At 52.4% G+C, this 20327-nt stretch overlaps 2 protein-coding genes across 2 annotated transcripts; one reads left to right on the top strand and one right to left on the bottom strand.

Annotated features, from left to right (window-relative positions):
• Positions 1-2896: 2896 nt before the first annotated feature.
• On the top strand, positions 2897-4973 carry LTB4R (leukotriene B4 receptor). The gene is made up of 2 exons (XM_012812848.2): positions 2897-3012; positions 3605-4973. The coding sequence occupies exon 2, from the start codon at positions 3614-3616 to the stop codon at positions 4658-4660; it is 1047 nt and encodes a 348-aa protein (XP_012668302.1). The 5' UTR covers positions 2897-3012; positions 3605-3613; the 3' UTR covers positions 4661-4973.
• Positions 4974-6387: 1414 nt separating this feature from the next.
• ADCY4 (adenylate cyclase 4) lies at positions 6388-20229 on the bottom strand. The gene is made up of 26 exons (XM_023508163.1): positions 20118-20229; positions 19638-19851; positions 18117-18314; positions 17848-18009; positions 17112-17261; positions 16563-16711; positions 16368-16479; positions 15562-15689; positions 15269-15427; positions 14922-15054; positions 14558-14731; positions 13024-13067; positions 12808-12894; positions 12589-12658; positions 12145-12242; positions 11445-11529; positions 11194-11331; positions 10482-10592; positions 10076-10260; positions 9783-9867; positions 9204-9362; positions 7761-7907; positions 7369-7476; positions 7144-7258; positions 6691-6815; positions 6388-6604 (listed from the first exon to the last, which is right to left on the bottom strand). Exons 2-26 carry the CDS (start codon positions 19794-19796, stop codon positions 6452-6454), a joined length of 3234 nt encoding a protein of 1077 aa, XP_023363931.1. The 5' UTR covers positions 19797-19851; positions 20118-20229; the 3' UTR covers positions 6388-6451.
• Positions 20230-20327: the final 98 nt, after the last annotated feature.

The following is a 20327-nucleotide window of genomic DNA, read 5'->3' on the forward strand; positions in this document are numbered from 1 at the left end:
GGGGGAAGAAACTGGCTGTGCAAGGAGAAAGTCAGTCTGTGAGGTTTGAAAGGAAGGTTTTCCTGGCTGTCTTGTGGTTGGTGCTGTGGGAGAGAGGCACATAAGGAATGGACAGTGGTGTAGGGGCTCTGGGAGTCTGATCATCTGATCCTTCCCCTAAGGCCACTGGACTTGAAAAGGAACCCAGGAGCAGGTATTTGCTAATACCTGCTTCTTTCTCTCTTTTTTCTCTCTGCTAAGTCTTGATTCTTCCCAAGACTCTGCTAGCTGATCCTAATTCCCTAATACTTCTCAGCCCCCACATTTTGGAATCTACCTCTAAGTTAAAAACTGTTCTGGATCCTGACATGCTTAAGGGATGTACAATGGGATTCTTTTCAGGGAGGATCCATGTGCATATAAATCACTAAGGTGATAGGCTGATCCCACATGGTTCAAGACTTTCCCAGTTTTTCTTTTTCCAAACAAAGTCTCACTTTGTCACCCTTGGTAGAGTGCTGTGGTGTCATAGCTCACAGCAACCTCAAACTCTTGGGCTCAAGTGATCCTCTTGCCTCAGCTTCCTAAATAGCTAGGACTATAGGAACCCCCCCCCCCCACAATGCTCAGCTATTTTTAGAGACAGGGTCTTGCTCTTGCTCAGGCTTGTCTCAAACTCCTGAGCTCAAGCAATCTACCCACCTCTGGCTCCCAGAGTGCTAGGATTACAGGCATGAGCCACCATGATTGGCCTGAGTACTTTCCCAATTTTTACACTGAAAATCCCTCATCCCAGCCCCAACAGTTCCCCTGCAAACTGTGATGGTTGGTCACTAAGTGAATAGTTACCCTGACGATCATCCCAGGATCTGTGTCAATGACTATTCATACTCCCTCTAGAAGAGGCCAAGAGAGAGCAAAGGAAATCCACTCCCAGGGCCACCCAAATTGGGATTTGAGTGTAGTTCTTAGCTAGGACAGCAAGGTGTATGCTTAGAGTCCCTAGTCCTGGTCTGGGGAGCAGCTTGAGAGAGGAGGCAAGGACAACTCCGTTTTTATCTGAAGGGGCCTCTGGTTGACCCTGAGCTCTAAGCTAGAAACTTCTGTCTTCAAACACAGATTGCAGGGGCTTCTTTCTGTACTTGTGTGCTGAGGCAGATGTTCCCTGACTCGCTTGGTTACATATTCTCTGTCTCACACCCACTGTGATCAGAAAGCCCTTCCTCAACTCTGCCTTCAGTTCTTGTGGCTTCAGCCCATTTCTTTTTATTATATTCTCTGCCTGACAGCTGCTGGGTCAATGTTGCTCTGGCTTTTCTAAAAAAAGGAGGGCTCTGGAAAGGGTGAGGCACCATCAGCAGATAATGTGTTTCCCCGAAAATAAGACCTACCCAAAAAATAAGCCCTAGCAGGATTGCTATGCATTTGTTAATATAAGCCCTACCCTGATAATAAGACCTAGTGATGGGTGTGGCTATGCAGATACACTGCATAGCCACATCCTGCATTTCAGTGTGGAGCGGTAAGGAAGACTGGAATACCTTTTATCTGCCACAGCTCCTTTCTCCTTTGCACTTGGGCCGGTGTGCTTATGGTAACCACAGTCGCAGGCATCCTATTGCCCACTGTCGCAGGCATCCTGTTGTGCACGTGCGAACAGCTAGGGGAAAGGACTTCCTGCATCACTAGTGCCACCAACAAGGTCAGCTCCCCTGTCAGGTTCCAGATGACTTAACTGTATTTAAATAAATGTAGATTGTTGTATTATACTTAATAAAAATAAGGCATCCCCTGAAAATAAGCCCTAGTGTGTCTTCTTGAGAAAAAATAAATATAAGACAATGTCTTATTTTCGGGGAAACAAGGTACCATTACACCCTGCATCTTTCCTGAGAAGTGAAGAGTTGAAAGGGAAGCAGGAAGGCACATGGTCAAGTTGAAGTAAATCTTAAGTCCTTAGCTTCTGCAGGAGATTTTAAGGGAAGGAGATGTCTCTCCGTGCAGGGAAGCAGAAGGGTGACCCTTTGGAGTCTGTTTCTCTTTCCACATTGCTGGCTTTCCCTCTTGGCAGGGTGGGCATGAAGCATCTCCTGAGCTCTCCATCCTGCTCCCTATGCTCAGCCCAGCCTAGCTCAGTCTTGACCTCTGTGTATCTAAAGGAAAATTGGACGGTAGGCTGTGGGAAGGTTGGAGAGAGGTGGTGCTGAGGCAAGCACAGGGAAAGTGGTTGGGAGAAAGGGAGAAAACATTGGAATTCTGTGTGATACCAAGAAGATCATTTGGATTTTGACTTCTACCAAAGAGATTGGAGAATTGGTTGACCTGAATGGAGCCAAACCCTTGAAGTAAAGAGCAGGATGGAAGGTGCTGGAAGATCACCCTATTCTGCCAAACGACACGACAGTACTGCCCTCCTTGGTATTTACTGACATACCCTCTTTAAGCCATGATGTTACCTAATCAGAATTTAGACCCAGCCTAGTCACAGCTCTAACCTACAATTTCTATTAATCTAAAAATTGGCATTATTCACACACACAAAATAAGGATACCAGTATTCTAGCCTCTTCATCTGAACCCATTTCTCCTCTCTGGCTTCCTGCCCTCCTTCTCCTACTTCATTACAGATACAGTTCATTACTCTGTTCAGTTCTCTGTCTAGACCTGCATCTTGAGGTCAAGCCCCAGCCTACTCACTTCCCCCACCCCCTTTTCTTCTGTCACTGCCCCTTCCTGGACTCTTCTCATCTTGCCTCACCCTCCCAGAGTCCTCCTCCCCAGTGGTTTGCTCTGGAACACAAAGACTTTCCCCCTCCCAGTGGAGGGGGGGTAGGGGTTTCAGCCCCACCCTCAGGAAGATGCGGCTTTGCCTCCCCTGCCCAGTAGTACTTCCTCTCTGGCTGATGGGGCTGACAGCACCCAGACCCTGGGCAGGATCCTGGCACTGGGACAGATCCAGGGATAGGCTACACCACTCTGCCCTGATCCTGGGATTGGCACCAGCTTCTAGCCAGTACTTGGCAAAGCTCATAAGTAAGTATCCTGGGAGTGATGGTGGGGTGGTGGTGGGACAAGGTCCAGCCATGAGAGAAAGTCCAAAGGAATCTTGAAAGAAGGCTTGGCCAGTATAAACAGTTGAGGGGATTCATCCTCATCCACTAACTCCTCCCCATCACTGTTTTCCTCAGGCATATCTGGGGAGATAGGGAGAGGGGGCAGGTGACTGGAGGAAGTCAATGGGACTGAGGGGCTAAGGGCCTGGTAGGGGACAGAAGAGATAGCCTTTCAAGGGTGCAGCATTGGTCAAGGAAGCCTCCCAGATTGGTTATGAGCTTCAGGGTCTCCTAAGGAAAAGAGGCTGAAAAGGTCCGGAAATGCTGCTGCTGCTGCCGCTGCTACCACTGCATATTTTGCAATTGGGTCTGTGGGCAGGAAGGGGCCCCATGACCCAATTAGGAAACTAGTCTTTCTACTGCTTAACACAGGGGGTGATGGAGGCAGTATATTTCCAAGCCTCTGATGCTGCTGACCTTGGAGATAGATCAGAGGTCTCAGATCAGGTTCCAGGGTGTCAAGAAACTCTTGATTGACTACCCTCGTGCACATGTCCACCCTTGCTCTCCAGGACCTTTCAATGGCTACAAACACTACATCTCCTGCAGTGTCCGCCTCACTAAGTGTCAAGTTCATCTTTATGCTGGCTATCATCCTACTGTCAGTGGCACTGGCTGTGGGGCTTCCTGGCAACAGCTTTGTGGTGTGGAGCATCCTGAAAAGGATGCGGAAACGTTCCGTCACTGCCCTGTTGGTACTGAACCTGGCCCTGGCTGACCTGGCCGTATTGCTCACTGCTCCCTTTTTCCTCCAATTCCTGGCTCAAGGCACCTGGAGGTTTGGAGTGGCTGGCTGCCGCCTGTGTCACTATATCTGTGGAGTTAGCATGTATGCCAGTGTCCTGCTGATCACAGCCATGAGTCTGGACCGCTCGCTGGCGGTTGCCCTCCCCTTTGTGTCTCAGAAGCTTCGCACCAAAGTGATTGCTAGGAGGGTGCTGGCAGGTATCTGGGTGATGTCCTTTCTGATGGCCACACCCGTCCTCGTGTACCGCACGGTGATCTTGGCATCGAACAACAGGAGCCTGGTGTGCTCTTTGAAGTACGCCAACGAGGGCCACAGGGCCTTCCATCTGCTCTTCGAGGCCATCACGGGCTTCCTGCTGCCCTTCCTGGCGGTGGTGGCTAGCTACTCCGATATTGGGCGCCGGCTGCAGGCCCGGCGTTTCCACCGCAGCCGCCGCACCGGCCGCCTGGTGGCGCTCATCATCCTGGCCTTCGCCGCCTTCTGGCTGCCCTACCACGTGGTGAACTTGGCCGAGGCTGGCCGCGCGCTGGCCGGCTACCCTGCTGGGTCCGGGCCCACGGGGCAGCGGCTGAGCCTGGCCCGCAACGTGCTCATCGCCCTTGCCTTCCTGAGCAGCAGCGTGAACCCGGTGCTGTACGCGTGCGCTGGCGGCGGCTTGCTACGCTCGGCCGGTGTGGGCTTCGTCGCCAAGCTGCTAGAGGGCACAGGCTCCGAGGCGTCCAGCACCCGCCGCGGGGGCACCCTGGGCCACACCGTGAGAGTTGCGGCCGCCGCCGCCTCTCCAGAGCCGGGCCCCACCGAGGGAAGCGAACTAAGCTAGGATTGGGAAGGACGCTTGCTTTTCTCCCAGCGCAGTGACCCCTGCGCTGGGCTGACACAATTCTGTAGGCGCAAGAGGAGCAGGAGCGTGGGAGAGCTGGGTGAAGCTGAGGAAGAGAGAGGGATCGGGCGTGTGAGGACAGAGTGAGAGCTGTACTCCAGCTAGCCTCCAGCTGCAGCTTTATCATTCAAACTGAAGTCTGAAATCGGGTCAGCCCTGAATGTGGAGCAAGTTTTATGGGGTATTTGCAGGCGCCCAGAAGGAGTTCCTCTCAGTAGGGAGAGTCACACCCTTTAGTTCCCCATGATTTACAATTGTGGAAGAGATGCAGAGACAGAAACCCCCTCCCTCGATTCTGAGGTACATGGTCTACAGATCTTACTTGGAAAAACACAGTTTACAGAATCCTAAAGGAGCTTGTCTAGGAAGGCCACCCCCGTAGGATTATCACTCCAGACTCTGTGACTCACTGGATCTTCTGAGAAAACTCTGCTGTGAGCAGTCTTCCCTGAAGCCTCTGATAAATATCCCTGTTAACATGACTCCAACTTCGTGCCCACAATCTTCCTCTTTTCAGGCAGGGATGGGGAACCTGCGGCCTTCCGATGTCAAGATTGTTCTTTTTTAAACACCGAAGGAGTCAAGAAAAGCTTCATCTTTGTCTGCTGCACCCCCTTTAATAAAAGGATTTGTTCTGCAAAATTTGGATTCAGTCAAAAGGCCTCACTTAAGGCTTTACCCTTCTTCCCTCCATCTGGCAAGAAGGGTTCACTTGAGGACCAAGTCACCATATCTTATCCCCTGCACATCAGTATCTGCCAGTCCCTACAACACACCCTGGCACAGGCTGGGGCTGAGGACCCTCTGTGGCCATGGTCATCTCTGGGAAACAAAGATACCTATAGGAGAAGGATAAGTTATTGTTTCCTAGGGATGACTGTTACTTTAGAGAACTTTGGCTCAGTTATGTTCTGACAAATTTTAGGAAGATGGCGGTAGCAGTGGCAGCAGTGTGCTTTGTGAATCTTTCCCATAAAAATATGAAAGATCCCAACCAGAGATCCATGTGCAACATGCAACAAACCTAGGATGTCAAGATATCACCCAGGGGCCCAAAATATGAGTTCATGAGACTGAAGCATCGATGCTTCAAGACCCACTTAATATATCAATATCAGTGCAGAAGGATGCAAAAGAAAGCAGGGACACAAAACACCCAGCAGGTGTTCTCTGATGGGCCTGAGAACAAGAGAACCCCGGCCTGTCTATAGGTCCTCACTGGAAAGCATGGTGGGCCAATCTGAGAACCCCAGTGAAACTGGGAGGGACCTTATAGATTATCTTCCAGGCCTCTTGCCCATTCAGCATAGTAAGCACCTAAATGTGCTTCTTTAGTGTTTGTTGAATGAATAATAATCAAATGACATTTCCCTGGACAATATTGGTGGGTAGGGGACAAGAAAGGAAAATCCTTGTTTGAGTCATGTAGCTAAATTCTTTATGCTTCTGAGGTATATAGAATGGTGGAATCAGGTTGGTAGGGAGGCAGGGAGCTTGAGATAGCCCTCTTCTTGAGCCTGTGAGAAGAATCACTTCTTTTGCTGCATGCATGCAGACACATGCACACACACACACTCTCTCTCACTCCTCACTCAATTTGGTTGGCCTAGGAAAAAGTCGTCCTGCTGAGGGGCAAGGAGAAGGTGATCCACAGTGGTATTAGCACCTCATCAACTGGCTCCAGGTATCCCAGAGTCTGTTTATTGAGAATCTTAGAGGGGAGCAGGGCTCTCAGCCTAGGGTGGCTGAGGGAGGTCCAGTTCGTGCCAAGTCTGTGTTTAGGAAGTATGTGCAGAGCTGTCCTTTGCCTTTGACCTTGATGACACCTCGGCTGTAGCAAGTGTAGCCCAGAGACTGCAGGGCCCGGGCTGTCTCTTCAGTCACCTACAATTAGAGGAGGCATGAGGGAGTATGGGGGTGGCCCTATCTTTCTCTCTCCTCCCCCCATGCCTCCCATGTGTCGCCCTCACTTGGATCTTGCCAAGGACTCCTGTACTCTCCATGCGGCTGGCCACGTTCACTGTGTTGCCCCAAATATCATATTGTGGTTTCTGGGCTCCAATCACTCCAGCCACTACTGGTCCGTGGTTCAACCCTGATAACATGTGTGGCAATGAGGAACCCTGATGAAGGGAACTTTCAGGAGGAAGAGGAAAATAGGGGGAGCTCAAGGAACTGGGGAGAAGGGAGAAGGGCCTAGGGGCCTTAGAGGAGAAAAACAGTAGTAAGGCTGGAGGAGTGTGGCTTAGGGAAGGTGGCAGCCTCACAGCTCCTGGGTCAGCATCTTCATGGCCCATCCCAGGGAGTGAGTCAGGACAGGAAGTCCAGGGATGAGCTGGCAGGAGCTAACAAAGGACTGGGAGTGGGAAGAGCTTGGGAAAGTGAGGAGATACCAGATGGCCCCAGTAGGGGAGGGTCCTCACCCACACGAAGGCGAAAGTTGTTGAATGAGTGCTTGTTGATGACGTCCAGCTTAGACCCCAGGGCTACTGCAAATTCCACCATGGTGCCAAGGTGGCTGCAGCTCCTCTCACCATCCTGGCAAGGGACCCCCCCGGAATTAATTAATGACATCCCAGGAATAAGTCCCACTTATGGGCTCCCCATCAGTAAGGAGAGGGTTGGCTGGTGGAGAAGGGTTGCTGTACCTGTTGTGAATCCTGTCCAGAGGTGGCATTTAAGCCTGTGGCTGCCATGTAAGTGCTGCAGATGGTTTTGATCTTCTCCACTCCACTGAACTTGGGCTTGGAGAGCAGCTGCGTAGAGAAGAGCCAGTACCAGTTTCTTGTGTTCTCTCCCTCCCTTCTCCCAGAATGCCAGCCCCCCGCTTTGACCACTAAAGGACCAGGCTGTGGGAGTGAAGATAAGGGCAGGAAGGAGAAAGGTGGCGGTGGGCATGTTGCTGGAGATGGTAGAGTCGGGGGATGAGAAGGAGAAAGGGTTATTGGCCTCATGGCCAGGAAAGCAAAGTGGAAGGAGAGACTGGTGGGAAATTCTAGAATCTAGGATATAGAGTCTGGCAGATCCTTGGCGTTGTCACCTCATCAAAATCGGCAATTATCTCATTGAGCAGCCGCAAACACTCTAGCCCCTCGTGGTTGATGTCAGATTCAGAGTAAAACTCCTTGAATTCTGGGACCGAGGCGAAGAGGACACAAACACACTCATAGGACTGGTGGTAGAGGTCCTGGAGGGCAGAAGACTGGAGTGAGGGGTGGACAAAATCCTCCCCCATGGGGATGCATAGGGCTAGTCCTTCTGTTTAGGAAGACTTGGGAGGGAGGGAGAGGAGTAGGGCCTGGGAACCCCAGGGATGTGACTCAGAAGTCAGGATTGGATCTCATTGGAATTCCAGGAGAAATAGAGGCTTGGGGTCAGGATCACCTGACAGCAATGAGCAGGGAATCACTCCTAGAACTGGGATCACGTCAATGAAAATTATTTTATATCCTATCTTATTGCTGAAAGGTGTTAAGTCAGCTTACAAAGATAGCTGCAATATGGAAGATGAAATAAAGCAACATTAGGGAATATGGGGCAAGGAGAAAATACAGGTAAGAAGATAAAGATGGAATCAGATAAATGATATCCAAGGATGTATCATAAAGTGGGTGTCATTGTCAATCCTAGACTCTAGCTCTGAGCTTTCTAGCAACCACTGTGAAGAAAGAAACAGAATCAGTTACAAGATCCCCTGTGTCTATCAAGGAAGAAACCAGAAATAGAAGTAATCCTGATCTTAAGAGCAGAGCAGGTGGTGGGAGATAGTCTATGAAATAGCCCCTAAAAGAGTGCTTCTTTTAATACCCATGGATATAGGCCAAGAGCAATTCCATAGCAGAGGGAGCCAAGTGTGGTGGTACAAATATGATGGTACAAATATGTAGGTGATTTCCTGATGGTTTGACTAGAGCAAGATTTTTTTTTTTTTTTGAAACAGAGCCTCAAGCTGTCACCCTGGGTAGAGTGCCGTGGCATCACAGCTCACAGCAACCTCTCCATCTGCACTGCTTAATATGGTGGCCACTAGTCACAATGTAGCTGTTGAGCACTTGGTATGTGGCTAGTGCAACTAAGGAACTGAGTTTTTATTTTAATTGACTCATATTTAAACTTAAATGGTCACATAGTGGTAAATGGCTACCATATTAATAGGACAGTGTAGGTCTAGAGGGATGAATAAACTATATCTTCCAGACAATTCCCATCAACACTTGACTAAGCTTCTGGGAAGTATGGCGTGGCCATGAGTTAAAGACACTGTATCCCAGTAAGAATTAGAAATGCAGAAATTCATTAGAATTGCAGAAATTCACCAAAGACAGAGGCTGAGATCTTGTAAAAACAAAAGCACCTGACAGGGATAAGGACTTAGGCGACCCAGTATGGGGGAGTCCAGGGAGGATGGGCCATAGGCCAAAATGTTCTTTGGAAACTAGTCTCTATTGCTTCTGGGGCTCAGGAGTCAGGGGGCAGGAGTCACCTCATTGCGCCGATTCTGGCCAATGAACTGGGGAGCCACGTGTGCAGGGAGCACATTTTCCAGGAGCAGCCGAGTCAGGTTCTCCATTGTCTCTGTTTCCTCCCGCTCCTGCCTCAGCTTCTTCTTCCACAGAAAGTCCAGGCGGCAGTAATACTCATTCTGGGGAGGGCCACCAGTAGTGAAAGGGGGGGCATAGTGCAGAGGAGTCTCCTGAATATTCATCCCCATGCTCACCGTGCCTGAAATCACCCCCCACCCTCAGTTTAGAGACAGGGTTAAAGTGCAACCATCCTTGGAGAGAGGCTACTCTTGAAACTAGATTCAAACCAGGGGCACAGAATTGGCAGCAGGCATTTTCTTAAGCGTGAGCTTTCCCTGATTGGGGTATGAGAGAAAAGGGGTGGGAGAACTTGGGCATGCCCCTTGGGGAGTGGAGGAGAAAGAAAGGGAGCAGGAAGCTCCCAATGGGCACACCACTTGGGCTCATCTCTGGAGATGAGCGAGTCCAAGTCACAAATATGGGGACTCCAGACTCACCACTCACAGGGAGGCTCTGGAGGGCTGAGCTGGATGACTTACCTGCCGAGCCAGGATGAGGAGGGTGAAGAAGAAGATGAAGAAGGAGATAGCTCCCATCAGTTTGGGCTCCTTCAGCACTCCGGGCCTGCGGGAGCCATGGGTCGGGATTGCCAATTGCTGTGCCCCTTCCTGATGGCTTCCTCCATGCCCCTAGCACCCACATAGGTCTTAGCCTCCCTCCCACTTTGTCCTGTTGGTGATTCAGGTCAGTGAGGTGAGGAAAGCTCTGCTGTGTCCCATCTCACCCCTCAGATGAAAGGGCCCAGGTACCTCTATCCAGAGGCTGTGCACACCTGGAGTCTGAGAGGCCCAGATAGAGGCGGGCGATGAGGCAGTCAGACAGCCAGGCATGGGAGTGCAGGAAGAGGGCGCAGGAGGCTGCCAGCCAGAGCAGGAGCAGCAGCAGCTTCAGTTCGAAGCTCATGTGCAGGAAGAGTGAGCAGGAGAGGAAGCCCAGCACGCAGCAGTGCATGGAGTACTGTGGGGCCAGGCAAGGTGGTCAGGACACCTGAGGATCCTGTCCTGCCCCTCCTTGGCACAGTCCTATCTGGGGGCTGGGGGTGTCATATATACAAACACACACCCGGTGTGACTTATGTCTGTCCTAATCCACAGGATGGAGTGTTCTTCAACTAAGGAGGTAGGTAAGGAGCTGAGAACGGATCTGGAGGAGATTCAGGGATGTGTAGGAACACTCACTGGGACACTGATGAGAGGCAGGGACCCAGCAAGCTCCCAGGAGTGGTTGAAAGTCATGGCGGACACATTGCGAGTCCAGAAAGGGCAGTCCGATGATGCTGGTAAGAGGAACTGCAGAGGAGATATAGAGGTGAGGGTGCGGGCAGCACTTTGGGCACAATGTGGCTTGTGCTGGGTTTGGTTGACCCAGGGAGGGGTCAGGGCCAGACTCATTCAAAGGGGTGAATTCTGCTATTTCTGGTTGGGGATGAGGCTTCAGCTCTGGGGGCCTTGCTGATAGCGAGGGGTTGAAGGAGGTGCGTCAAGAGAACTAATCTGCCAAGGATCCACTGTGTGAGTCCCCACCAGCCACTTCACCTCTTGGGGCTTTAGCTTCCTCTTCTGTAACTTGGCTGGGGGATGATTCCTAGGTGCTGTGCAGGGATAGAATTCTAGGAATGAAACTAAGTTCTGAAAAATCAGCCAAGTGAGCTAAATAATAGCTTTCCGCCTACATAGACAAAAGCTAGGAAGGACAGCCACCAAAATGTTGTTAGATACAATTATGCTCAGATGGTAGATTGCAGGTGACTGTAATTTTTTTCTTTTTATAACATTTCTAACATCTCCTGGCCTTAGTCCAACTCCCCCACCCCCAAGTCCAGGGACTCCTTTCAGTCCCTGCTAGGTCTTGTGTGCCCTGATGGGGCTTGAGAGGGCCCCCTGCCCTCACCAGGCTGGTAATGGCCATGGCAAAGATGAGGAGGATGGTGGCAGTGCCCAGGGCTACTCGCAGTCCAGGTCGTGTGGCCACCAGGCCAGACAGTGCAGGCAGCCAATGCAGCATCTTGGGGCCTTTCAGGACACACCTCTGTGGGGGGAGGGCAGGGGCATCTTAGCTATGGGGTTGGGCGCCTCTTCAGGTCAGGTCATAGCTGGGGCTCCCGCTTGCCACTTTCACTCCCCATCCCCAGCCAACCTCACCGTCAGGTGCTCTGAGAAGCAGATGAAGAGGAGGAGGAAGAAGAGGAGGAAGGTGATGCTGTAGGTGATGACCAGAGCTGGGGGCCTAAAAGGAGACAAGAGTGAGGACCTGAAGTGCCATCGGGTCCCTGTGTGCTGTGAAGGTGCTGTGTGATCTGGTTGGGACACAAGAAATAATCCTGGGGGTTGGATTAGCTGCCCATGGAGTCTGGGCTGAAGAAAGACATCATCACGTCCTGATGACTTGGGAAAGCTGAAGGTTCTAGGGCAGTGCTGAGGTGGAGCAGGGTCCAAGTTGGTAAGGGGTGGGGGCTTACAATAAGAGCCAAGGCTGCATCAGACCAACCTCTGGGCCTTTAGGCTCAAGCTCTTTAACCTGGTGAGTTTGGATTCCCAGCTGTGGGCCAGGAATGAGGACCTACTTTCTAGGCTCACTCATTTGGTAGGATCTTTGGGTTTCTCAACAGGAACAAACCCCTTCATGGGGATGTTGTAAGCACCAAAAAAAAAAAAAAAAAAAAAAAAAAAGGTTATGAGGAAATTCCCATACTGAGATGAGGGCTATAATTATCCCATTCCCCAGAACATGCATTTTGTCTGTGGGTAAGTGCCTGAAGGAGAAGGAGGTAAAGGAAGAGTGTGGGTCCAGGGTCAGGAGGGGTGAGGGGGATCAGTGGGGGAGAGCCAAGGCCTTCCTCACCTGTTTGTTATCAGCATCTGGATGACGAAGTTGGAGAGAAAAACCAGGAAGGCACACACTGCATAGTATTTGAAGGCAGGGAGTGCAGACAGTCGATACTGGATGGGAGGGGGTTGGGGTGGAGAAAGGCCCCCAAAATGCCCATCACCTTGAGGGCAGCACTGCCAGGCAAGGGGCAGGTTCACAGTCTCACCCTCCACCCCCCAGGTCAATTCCATAGATCCCCTCCCAGATCCCCAAGGAGCTGCCCTTCTTCCTTTCACCACCACCTCATAACTCAAGCAATAGGGTGAGAGGGTGAGTTTCCTTTAGGAGAGAGGCACAAGCTCCTCACTCCAGGTTCATAAACTGGGAAGGAGAGGTGGGGGACCACAAGGGATGACCCTTCTTCAGGGCCAAGAAACTAAAGTTGGGAAATCCTTTGGTGCCCCCCACCCCAGCCACCTGTTTCTCCATCTCCTTCTCTCTGAAGTACAGCGTCAGTGGGTTGAAGTCCTTCGACTGCTTCCACTGTCTGGTGGGAGGTGGGGGACATGAGCACCAGAGAGGAGAGGGCAGGGCAGGGCGGGGTGGAAGGGGTGGCCAGACGCTCAGGGGAGTGCTGCCCTCCTCCTCCCCTGAGCCCAGGGCCCTGGCTCTCCCAGCCCTCTTTGCTCTCCATACTTCTGAGAGTTGAGCTGTTCGATGACCTGGAAGAACTTGGCATCCCCAGTGTCTAGCTCATCGTCCAGCCCCCGGGGGGTGCGGCCCCTGCACAGTGAGAGCCAAGCTTGTCACCAAAGATATCCTGTCTGGGCTGAGCATCAGCAGCCCCCAGGGCAGATGGAGGTGGTGGTCATCCAGAAAGCCCCACTGCCAACAACGCTCAGGCTTCCTCACCGATCCAGGCTCCACTGGGGGCTGAAGGAAGCCAGGGCCTTCTCCTGTTGGGAGAGCACATGGTGTGGGGTGGTGGTGGTGTCCCGGACATAGACATCTGACAAAATGTTTTCTTCCCTCTCTTTCTCACTCTTCCTCTTCTCTCCCAAATCCCAACTGCCCTTGAAGGGGAGGTTCAAGCCCCATTTTCTCCTTCAGTGTTCCTCCTGACTCTTCAGGCCTCAGGGTCTTTCTGCCCTTTATTTTCTTATGATTTCTGTCCCTTACTGGGTGACTCTGTCTTCTGTAGTGACTATGGATTCTCTGTCCCACCTTCCCTTAAGACTGCACACATTCCAAAGGCCAGGACTTTTCCATCACCCTTGGATGCCAAGAAAATTCTTGTTGGTTTAAATTGTTCTGAGAATGCAGAACAATCTGACTGCCCTCTGCCCTTTCCTGAGGTTAGTCACCCTGAGCCAGAGGTAGTGGGAGCAGATAACAAAGAATGGAGAAGAAAGAGGAAGAGGAAGGGAAAGAAACCTGATTACAGCCATTCTCTCTTCCCTGAAACCAACATACATATGTTGAGACAGGGAAAAGTGCAGGCAGATAAATAAACTACCAATAGAGAAGGAAGATTTGTGGGCCACTGTCCAGTACAAGAAGTCTAGTGACAATTCCTCCCTGTTCCCCTGAAGGAGGCAGAGTCACAGGGTCACTTCATCCCCCAAACTGGAGTCTGATGCGAGAGAGGGAGAGAGACATATTGAGAGGGAAGGAATGGTATGTTCTGGATCTGGGCTCATCTATGCATCTGTGTTTGCGGCTATTTTTTTTTTTTTTTTTTTTTTTTAGATAGAGTCTCACTCTGTTGCCTAGGCTGGAGTGCCATGGTGTCAGCCTTACTCACAGCAACTTCAAACTCCTGGCTTGAAGCATTCACACAATCCTCTTTTTCACAATCCCTGTGTACATAGCAACCCCCATACACTAATCCATCCCCATCCTGGAGGCCTCATCCCCTGGGCCTTGGGTCCTTCCTTCCTCTCTTAACTCTTCCGACCTCTTCCCTACTGTAGGGTGAGGCTTGGGGTTAGGTACTATCTGGAACCACTGCTGCCGATGTTCTCCCACTCCCCAGTGCTGGGGAGATTGGAGAAGAGACCATGGAGTTGCAGGAATTGAGTTAATTAGAGACATTTCCTGGTGGTGTGGGAGGGCAGCACCAGTGCAGAGTCCAGCATCAGAGTCAGGAGGAAGTGAGGTCTCCTGTCTTTGTAGTGCCAGGGAAAAGGGGTTGTCTGGAGTGGAGGCTGAGAGCAATGAACATGGTGTCTATGGAGATCTTGCATCCTTTCTGAGGTGAGCTTGGAGGGCAGTGATTTCTGCTCTTTCTTTGGAAGGAAGGTCAAGGAAGGGCCTGAACCAGTGACTGGTCCAGACAGTTCAGGACCTTGGGATGCTGCAAATTATTAGGTGACTCACTGATGGTGGGGGAAGGGAGGCTGGGAGAGGTCCTAGGGACAATGGCTCATGATGAATGTGCACATACCGGGAGAGGGGTGGAGGTGGACCCAGGGCTGTCTACATGGCTCAGGTGGGCAAAAGGCTTGGCTGCACCCCAGGACTCTAGGTAGCGAGTCATCAGTAGTGATGGGCGCAGCTTGGGGCCCTCAAGAGAAGACAGCAACCCTCCTGCAGTGCTCTTCTCGTCCTCCTCCTCGGCCTAGGGCACATAGGGGCTGAAAGTCAAAATCCCAGACACTTACCCATTCTCCCCAAACCCCTTAGAGGCTTGTGTCTCCAACCCCCACTATAACTCAGTAACTCAGTCTCTGGCAGAGGAGAGATTAGAGTCTGTTGGCTGTGGGGTGGTTTGCATGGGCCAGCCCCTGGGGGCCAGGCTGAGCCTTTACCCGAGGATCAATGACCAGGTAGGTTGGCTCCCCTAGCTCCCGAAGGTATGGGTCTCGGTGTTCCATGCCTGCATCCTCCACAGCATAAGCCCCTGCCAGCAAGGCCAGGGTGGCCCTTGTGATATGCACTCGTCTGGAAGGAGGGGGCAGAGGGAGTCAGCAGGGAAGGCCTCCAAACTTCTCATTTCTCTCAAAGATTATTTTTGGAGGTCTTAACTTAAAGAAAGACCTTGTGTTACAGATGGTGCCTCCAAGCTCCCCTCCCAGCATCCCAGAATCTCCCTGAGCCCCACATGTGGGAGGCCTGGTTAGCTTCCTGCTGTAACCACTTGAGGCCCAGCTCTCACCCTGGTACGCCGCCCGCCTCCATATGGTTGGCCAGGGTGACATCATGGGACCATACATCATATTGCCACTTCTGTAGCCCAATAACTCCACAGAGCACGCTGCCTGAGTGCACACCCACACGCATATTGATGTCCACACCAGTGGCTGCCCTCAGTTTCCTGAGAAGAGTATGTGTGGGACGATCTGAGTCCTGCCCATGCCACACCCTTCCTTCTTTCAAGGAGGACTTCTCCTAGCTTGCCCACCCCATATCCATCCTCTTCAGTCCTCCTGCCCACTCCCCTGAGCTGACCTGATGGCTCGGCACATATCCAGCCCCATGCGCACGCAGTTGATGGCGTGGTCTGGCAATGAGAGCGGCAGCCCCGAGACACAGTAGTAACAGTCCCCCAGGATCTTGATCCGCATGCATTCATGTTCCTGGGAGTGTGTGTGTGGGTGTGTAGGGGAACCTGGTTAGAGGCCAGAGGGGTAGGAGGGAGTTGGGAAAAGTGGGGAGCGAGTGTGGTATTCCTGAAAAACTTCTGAGGTTGTGAGTGTCTAGGTCAGGTCTAGGAACTCCCCTCCCCTGGACAAGGGACTAACTGAGGTCTCCCATGCAGATCTCTCTCTCAGGAGGGTTTCTCAAGGGCTGAGATGTCTGTCACTCTTCCCAGTGTTGACAGGTGCAGGGTGTGCCCAGATTTGAGCATATGGAAGCAGCCTTAGCATTGGGGGGAATTTAAGAATTTGTTGCATGGGGGCATCCCTGGGACCTGAGCAGGGTGCTGGGCTGAGGTTGCGTAGGGCATAAATTTCTCTTGGAAGGGCCTCCCAAAACATCTCTCTAGATTTGGTAGTGGTGTCTAGAGACATATGTTGGGGCTCTGAGCTTGTTTGGGGCATTGTGGCTGGGACATCTGTAGAGCTGTTAGAGGTCTCTCCAGGTTGGGGTGTGTGATGAACAGCTTTGTGACTGGGAATGGCTGAGAGTGTCTGGGAGTGTTCATGGACTGTGGACTAGGATTGGAATCTTATCAACTGGGAATTTCCCTTGGAAGGGGCTCCCAGGATGGGATATTTTGGGGTCTCCAGGTGGGGAGCGAGGTCCCCTCTGACCTTGGCGATCTGGTCGAACTTGCCAAAGAGCTCGTTGAGCATGAGCACCAGCTCCTTAGGGGAGCACTCACTGGCCAGCCGCGTGAAGCCCACGATGTCCGCATACAACACACTGCACAGGGCAGGCTACGTCAGTGGGGTGAGGGTCTCAGCACACAGGTCTCAGCCCTCCCCTCCAGTCAGCCTTTCTCATACCTTACTCCCTGGTGCCTCTTGACATAGAGGCTGTGGAAGTTGTTGGTGCTTTCCGGTCGTGACCCCTGTCCAGCCTGAAGCCGTGCCATGATCTCTGCCTTCATCTCTCGGGCCAGGTAGGCAGGAAGGATGGAGAGAAGTAGGTGTTCCTGCAGGAGGTCACTATGACCACCAACCCTCCTATGCTCTAAAGCGAGGATCCCCAGCCCCTCCCCTCAGGAGCCTACATGGCTTTTCAGGATGCTCCCCTAGGTCCTGTGGTTGCACAGCAGGGCTCCATCAACCGTTCTGCACTGATCACCTCTAGGGACTGAAGTACTGACTCCTGAATTAGAGCTCTTCACTCAATATCATAACATTCTAAAGTGTTTTCATAAGCGTGGGTTTGTTGAAACCGCACAACAACCTTCCAAGGGGGGCAAAAACAACATTTTATACAAAAGAGGAAAGAGAAGGTCAAGGGACCTGCCCAGAGTCACTTGGCTTCTGAAGGAGCCCTGTTATGTTATCTGAGCACGGGTCCCAACTGGCCATTTAGACTGGGCTGACCTGGTGCTTCTTCTCGGTGTCCAGCCGACGGCGCGAGTGCAGGGAGCTGAGGGCCTCTCTGAAGGTGGCACGCAGTGCGCACTCCATCAGCGCCTTGTGGTACGCCCCCACCACATTTCCACATAGGAACAACACTGCATTTGCTGCCAGCTGTGGGTGAGGGCCAGCATCAGAGGGTGCCAGATGAAAAAGGGCATGGGATTGGCTGTGTGAGTAGCTGGAGTCAATCTCCAAGACTAGCGGGGAGGACTGGGCTTTATAGTTCCAGATCTAAGTCTGCAGGACCAGTGGTGCCACACTGTGGGATCAGAAGGGGCATTTCCCCTTCCCTAAGCTTCCTGCTTCGACCTCTTAGCTATGACACTAACACTGCCTTTTGGGTCTAGAAACCTTTGAGGGTACGTTTCCTGTCTGGAATAAAATACCACTATCCCTACCCTGGGCCAACTCCCCTCTCTCAAAACTGTTCAAGCTTCAATTTTACTTTCTTATGAAAGTTCCATCCTCCACATCTGTCCTTATCCCCTGAATCCTCGGGAAAAACATGACTCCTTTTTCTGTGGGCCCAGAACCTTCTTCTGGTACCTGTAGGCATCGCACTACCAGCTCCACAGGGCACAGTCAGGGTCTATCTGTGTTTATACTGGGCATCAGGAGCTTCTAGGAGTCAGCTCAGCACTCCCCAGAGGAACTACTTAGCATGTGGCAGAGCCCGCCCTGGCCACTTTGTGTTCACCTGTGGCAGCAGTGCAGGCCGTAAGTCTGGCTGAGGCCCAAGGTACAGCCCGAGGACCAGCAGGTGCGAGAGGGAGGAGGTGAGACCTGCGGCAACAGCATCCCGCATGCCCAAGGGCAGCATGGCATACACGGTGAAGATGACAAAGAGAAAGAAGGACACCTGCAGTGGAGCACAGGAAGCCGAAGGCCTACGTTGTGGTGCCCATAGCCTGATAGAGGTTCGAAACCAGGACATCCCTGCCCCCACTTCACCTGCTGCCCCCTCACCTGATCCCAGGCGCTCACCACACCCCCAGTGAACAGGAAACCGTGGCCTAGCGAGAGCAGTGCAGCCCATACTAGGCCAGACAGGGGACGTGTCCAGCGCTGCAGTCGCTGCTCCCGGGAAGCAAGGCCCAACAGTAAGGAGAAGGCACCCAGCGCACAGAGCACAGTGGTCAGGAAGCTGGGGTCTGCGGCCAGCTCCTGTGGGGAAGGGGTGTGTGAGCCAAGACTGTCATGGGAAGACTGCGGAGCTCACCCAAGGCCAGGAGGAACGAAGGGATAGAGGAAGAACAGGCAGCCCCTCAGCCCAGGTCTGAAAAGTCTCAAATTCAAGTATGAAAACGAGGCAGGGCACCTCTGCTTGCCATTCATATTTCAAAGGTCGAGCCCTTTGAAATTGCCTATGTCCTACTGTTTTATCCAGACTTGAAGAAAATCTCATGGGTTCAAACTAGTATCTCACTCTCATGGACGACTCAGCCTGGGACATCTACCCTGCATGAGGTGAGTCCCACTCTGTATGGGCTGTTTGTGAATCTATCACCTTTCTTAATCTCAGTTTTCTTATCTATCAAACCGGAATCATGGAATCCACCTGTGGTCCTGAAGAAAGTGAAAGATCCTAGGTTACAGAAGCCACTCAGAGATGAAATGTCTCCAAATTCAGACAATTTGCTCAGGAGTGTCGTCCCAGTCCCCAGAACCTGTGGCTCAAAGCTTCGAGGGAAGCGCAAAGCAGCCCTCGGGCAGCAGGGGGCGCCCGGACCCGCCGTGCCACGCATTTTCTTCACACGCAAGGGCTGCGCTCTTGCCACCTGCCTTAGCTCAGGGCTGTAGAAGTCTCACAGCTGTCCCCGCCCTTTGTCCCCACCTCTTCCCGAACTTCGGGGTGGACCAACAAGGATCGACCACTCCCGTTAATTTTCCCACCTTGCCTCAAAGAAGTGAAAAGAAAACACGGAGCAGACTATTTCCAGAAAGAGAATTGAAGCACCTTCCCTCCCCAAACAGAATTTGGAAATGGATTTATTTTGGGAATAAATAAGAGAGAAGGAGGGAGCTCACTGGGAGTCTGTGGGGGCACATCTGCCCCACATCCCCTAAATGGGAGAGAAAACCAGGAAATGTTATTTCCCCTGGGGCCTTAGTAGAATTTCCCCTCTGGAAAATTGGAAAATCCGGTGATGGATTTGTTGTAGAACCAGTAGACCACAGAAGCTCACAAGGTCTGTCAGAATCCAGGCAGAACCAGGAGGCCCCAGGACTCAGCTACCAAGAGACCACCTCCCAGAAGGGTGAAGACCAAGAGACCACCACCCAGAAGGGTGCAGTGGTGACTTGCCCAGGGTCACTACAGTTCACAGTAAAGCTCAACGCTTGTTCCTGGCTCCCACCAAGGAAAACACAAGGAAAAGAAGACCCCACAAATCCTAACCCTAAAAAAATATGCTCCAGGCAGTGACCTTCCCCAGACTTCTCATTAGAAACGAGGCCCAGGCGCACCCCACCAGAAGCCAGACTCACCCTGCCGCTGGCCCAGGCGACAACGAGCAGCGCCACCAGCGTGCAGAGAACGATCACTAGCAGCAGTAGCAGCAGCGGGTACTGCTGGCTCAGGCTGTAGTAGGTCTCGTAGAAGAGGTCTTCGCTGGGGGGTGGCCGGGGGCTGAAGAGGCGAGCCATGGTCTTCCCTGCAGCGATCCCCAGGGCTGGGGAGTGCCCCGGGCCAGGTTTCCTCCTGTGACCCAAGAGGCTACACTGGGCCTTTTTCACTCAGAGCCAGTTCCACACCGCGCCCCAACCTCTCAGCAACCTGCCTCCCTCCAGGCATTCCCTGCAGCCTCCCAGCCCACTCCCAGCTGGTGTGGGGGGGTCTCAATCTTCCCCCCTCCTCCCTCAAACTCAGACTATGGAGGTGTCCTAGCAAAAGCCTCATGGTAAGGGGGACAGGAACTTGAGATTGATATACAGGAGCCCCAGTTTCCCCCTTTCCCCTAAACTCACTGCCCGCGATGCTGCTGCAGCTGAGTGAGCTGAGTCTAGCTAGGAAGCCGAGGAGGTTGGTCGCAGAGTCACTCTCAAGCCAGTGGTTCAGAACCCTGGGCTGGTGACAGGCTCTTCCCTCCTGGTGCTGCTGGCCCCCTCCCACTTCCTCGCCAGGACTGCCCGGCCCCTTCCCGTGGGGGAGTCAGACTCCCTGGTCTCCTCCCCTAC

This window comes from Otolemur garnettii, unplaced genomic scaffold (genome assembly GCF_000181295.1).
Source record: "Otolemur garnettii isolate 467f Iridium unplaced genomic scaffold, OtoGar3 scaffold00225, whole genome shotgun sequence".
Classification (NCBI taxonomy): Eukaryota; Metazoa; Chordata; class Mammalia; order Primates; family Galagidae; genus Otolemur; species Otolemur garnettii.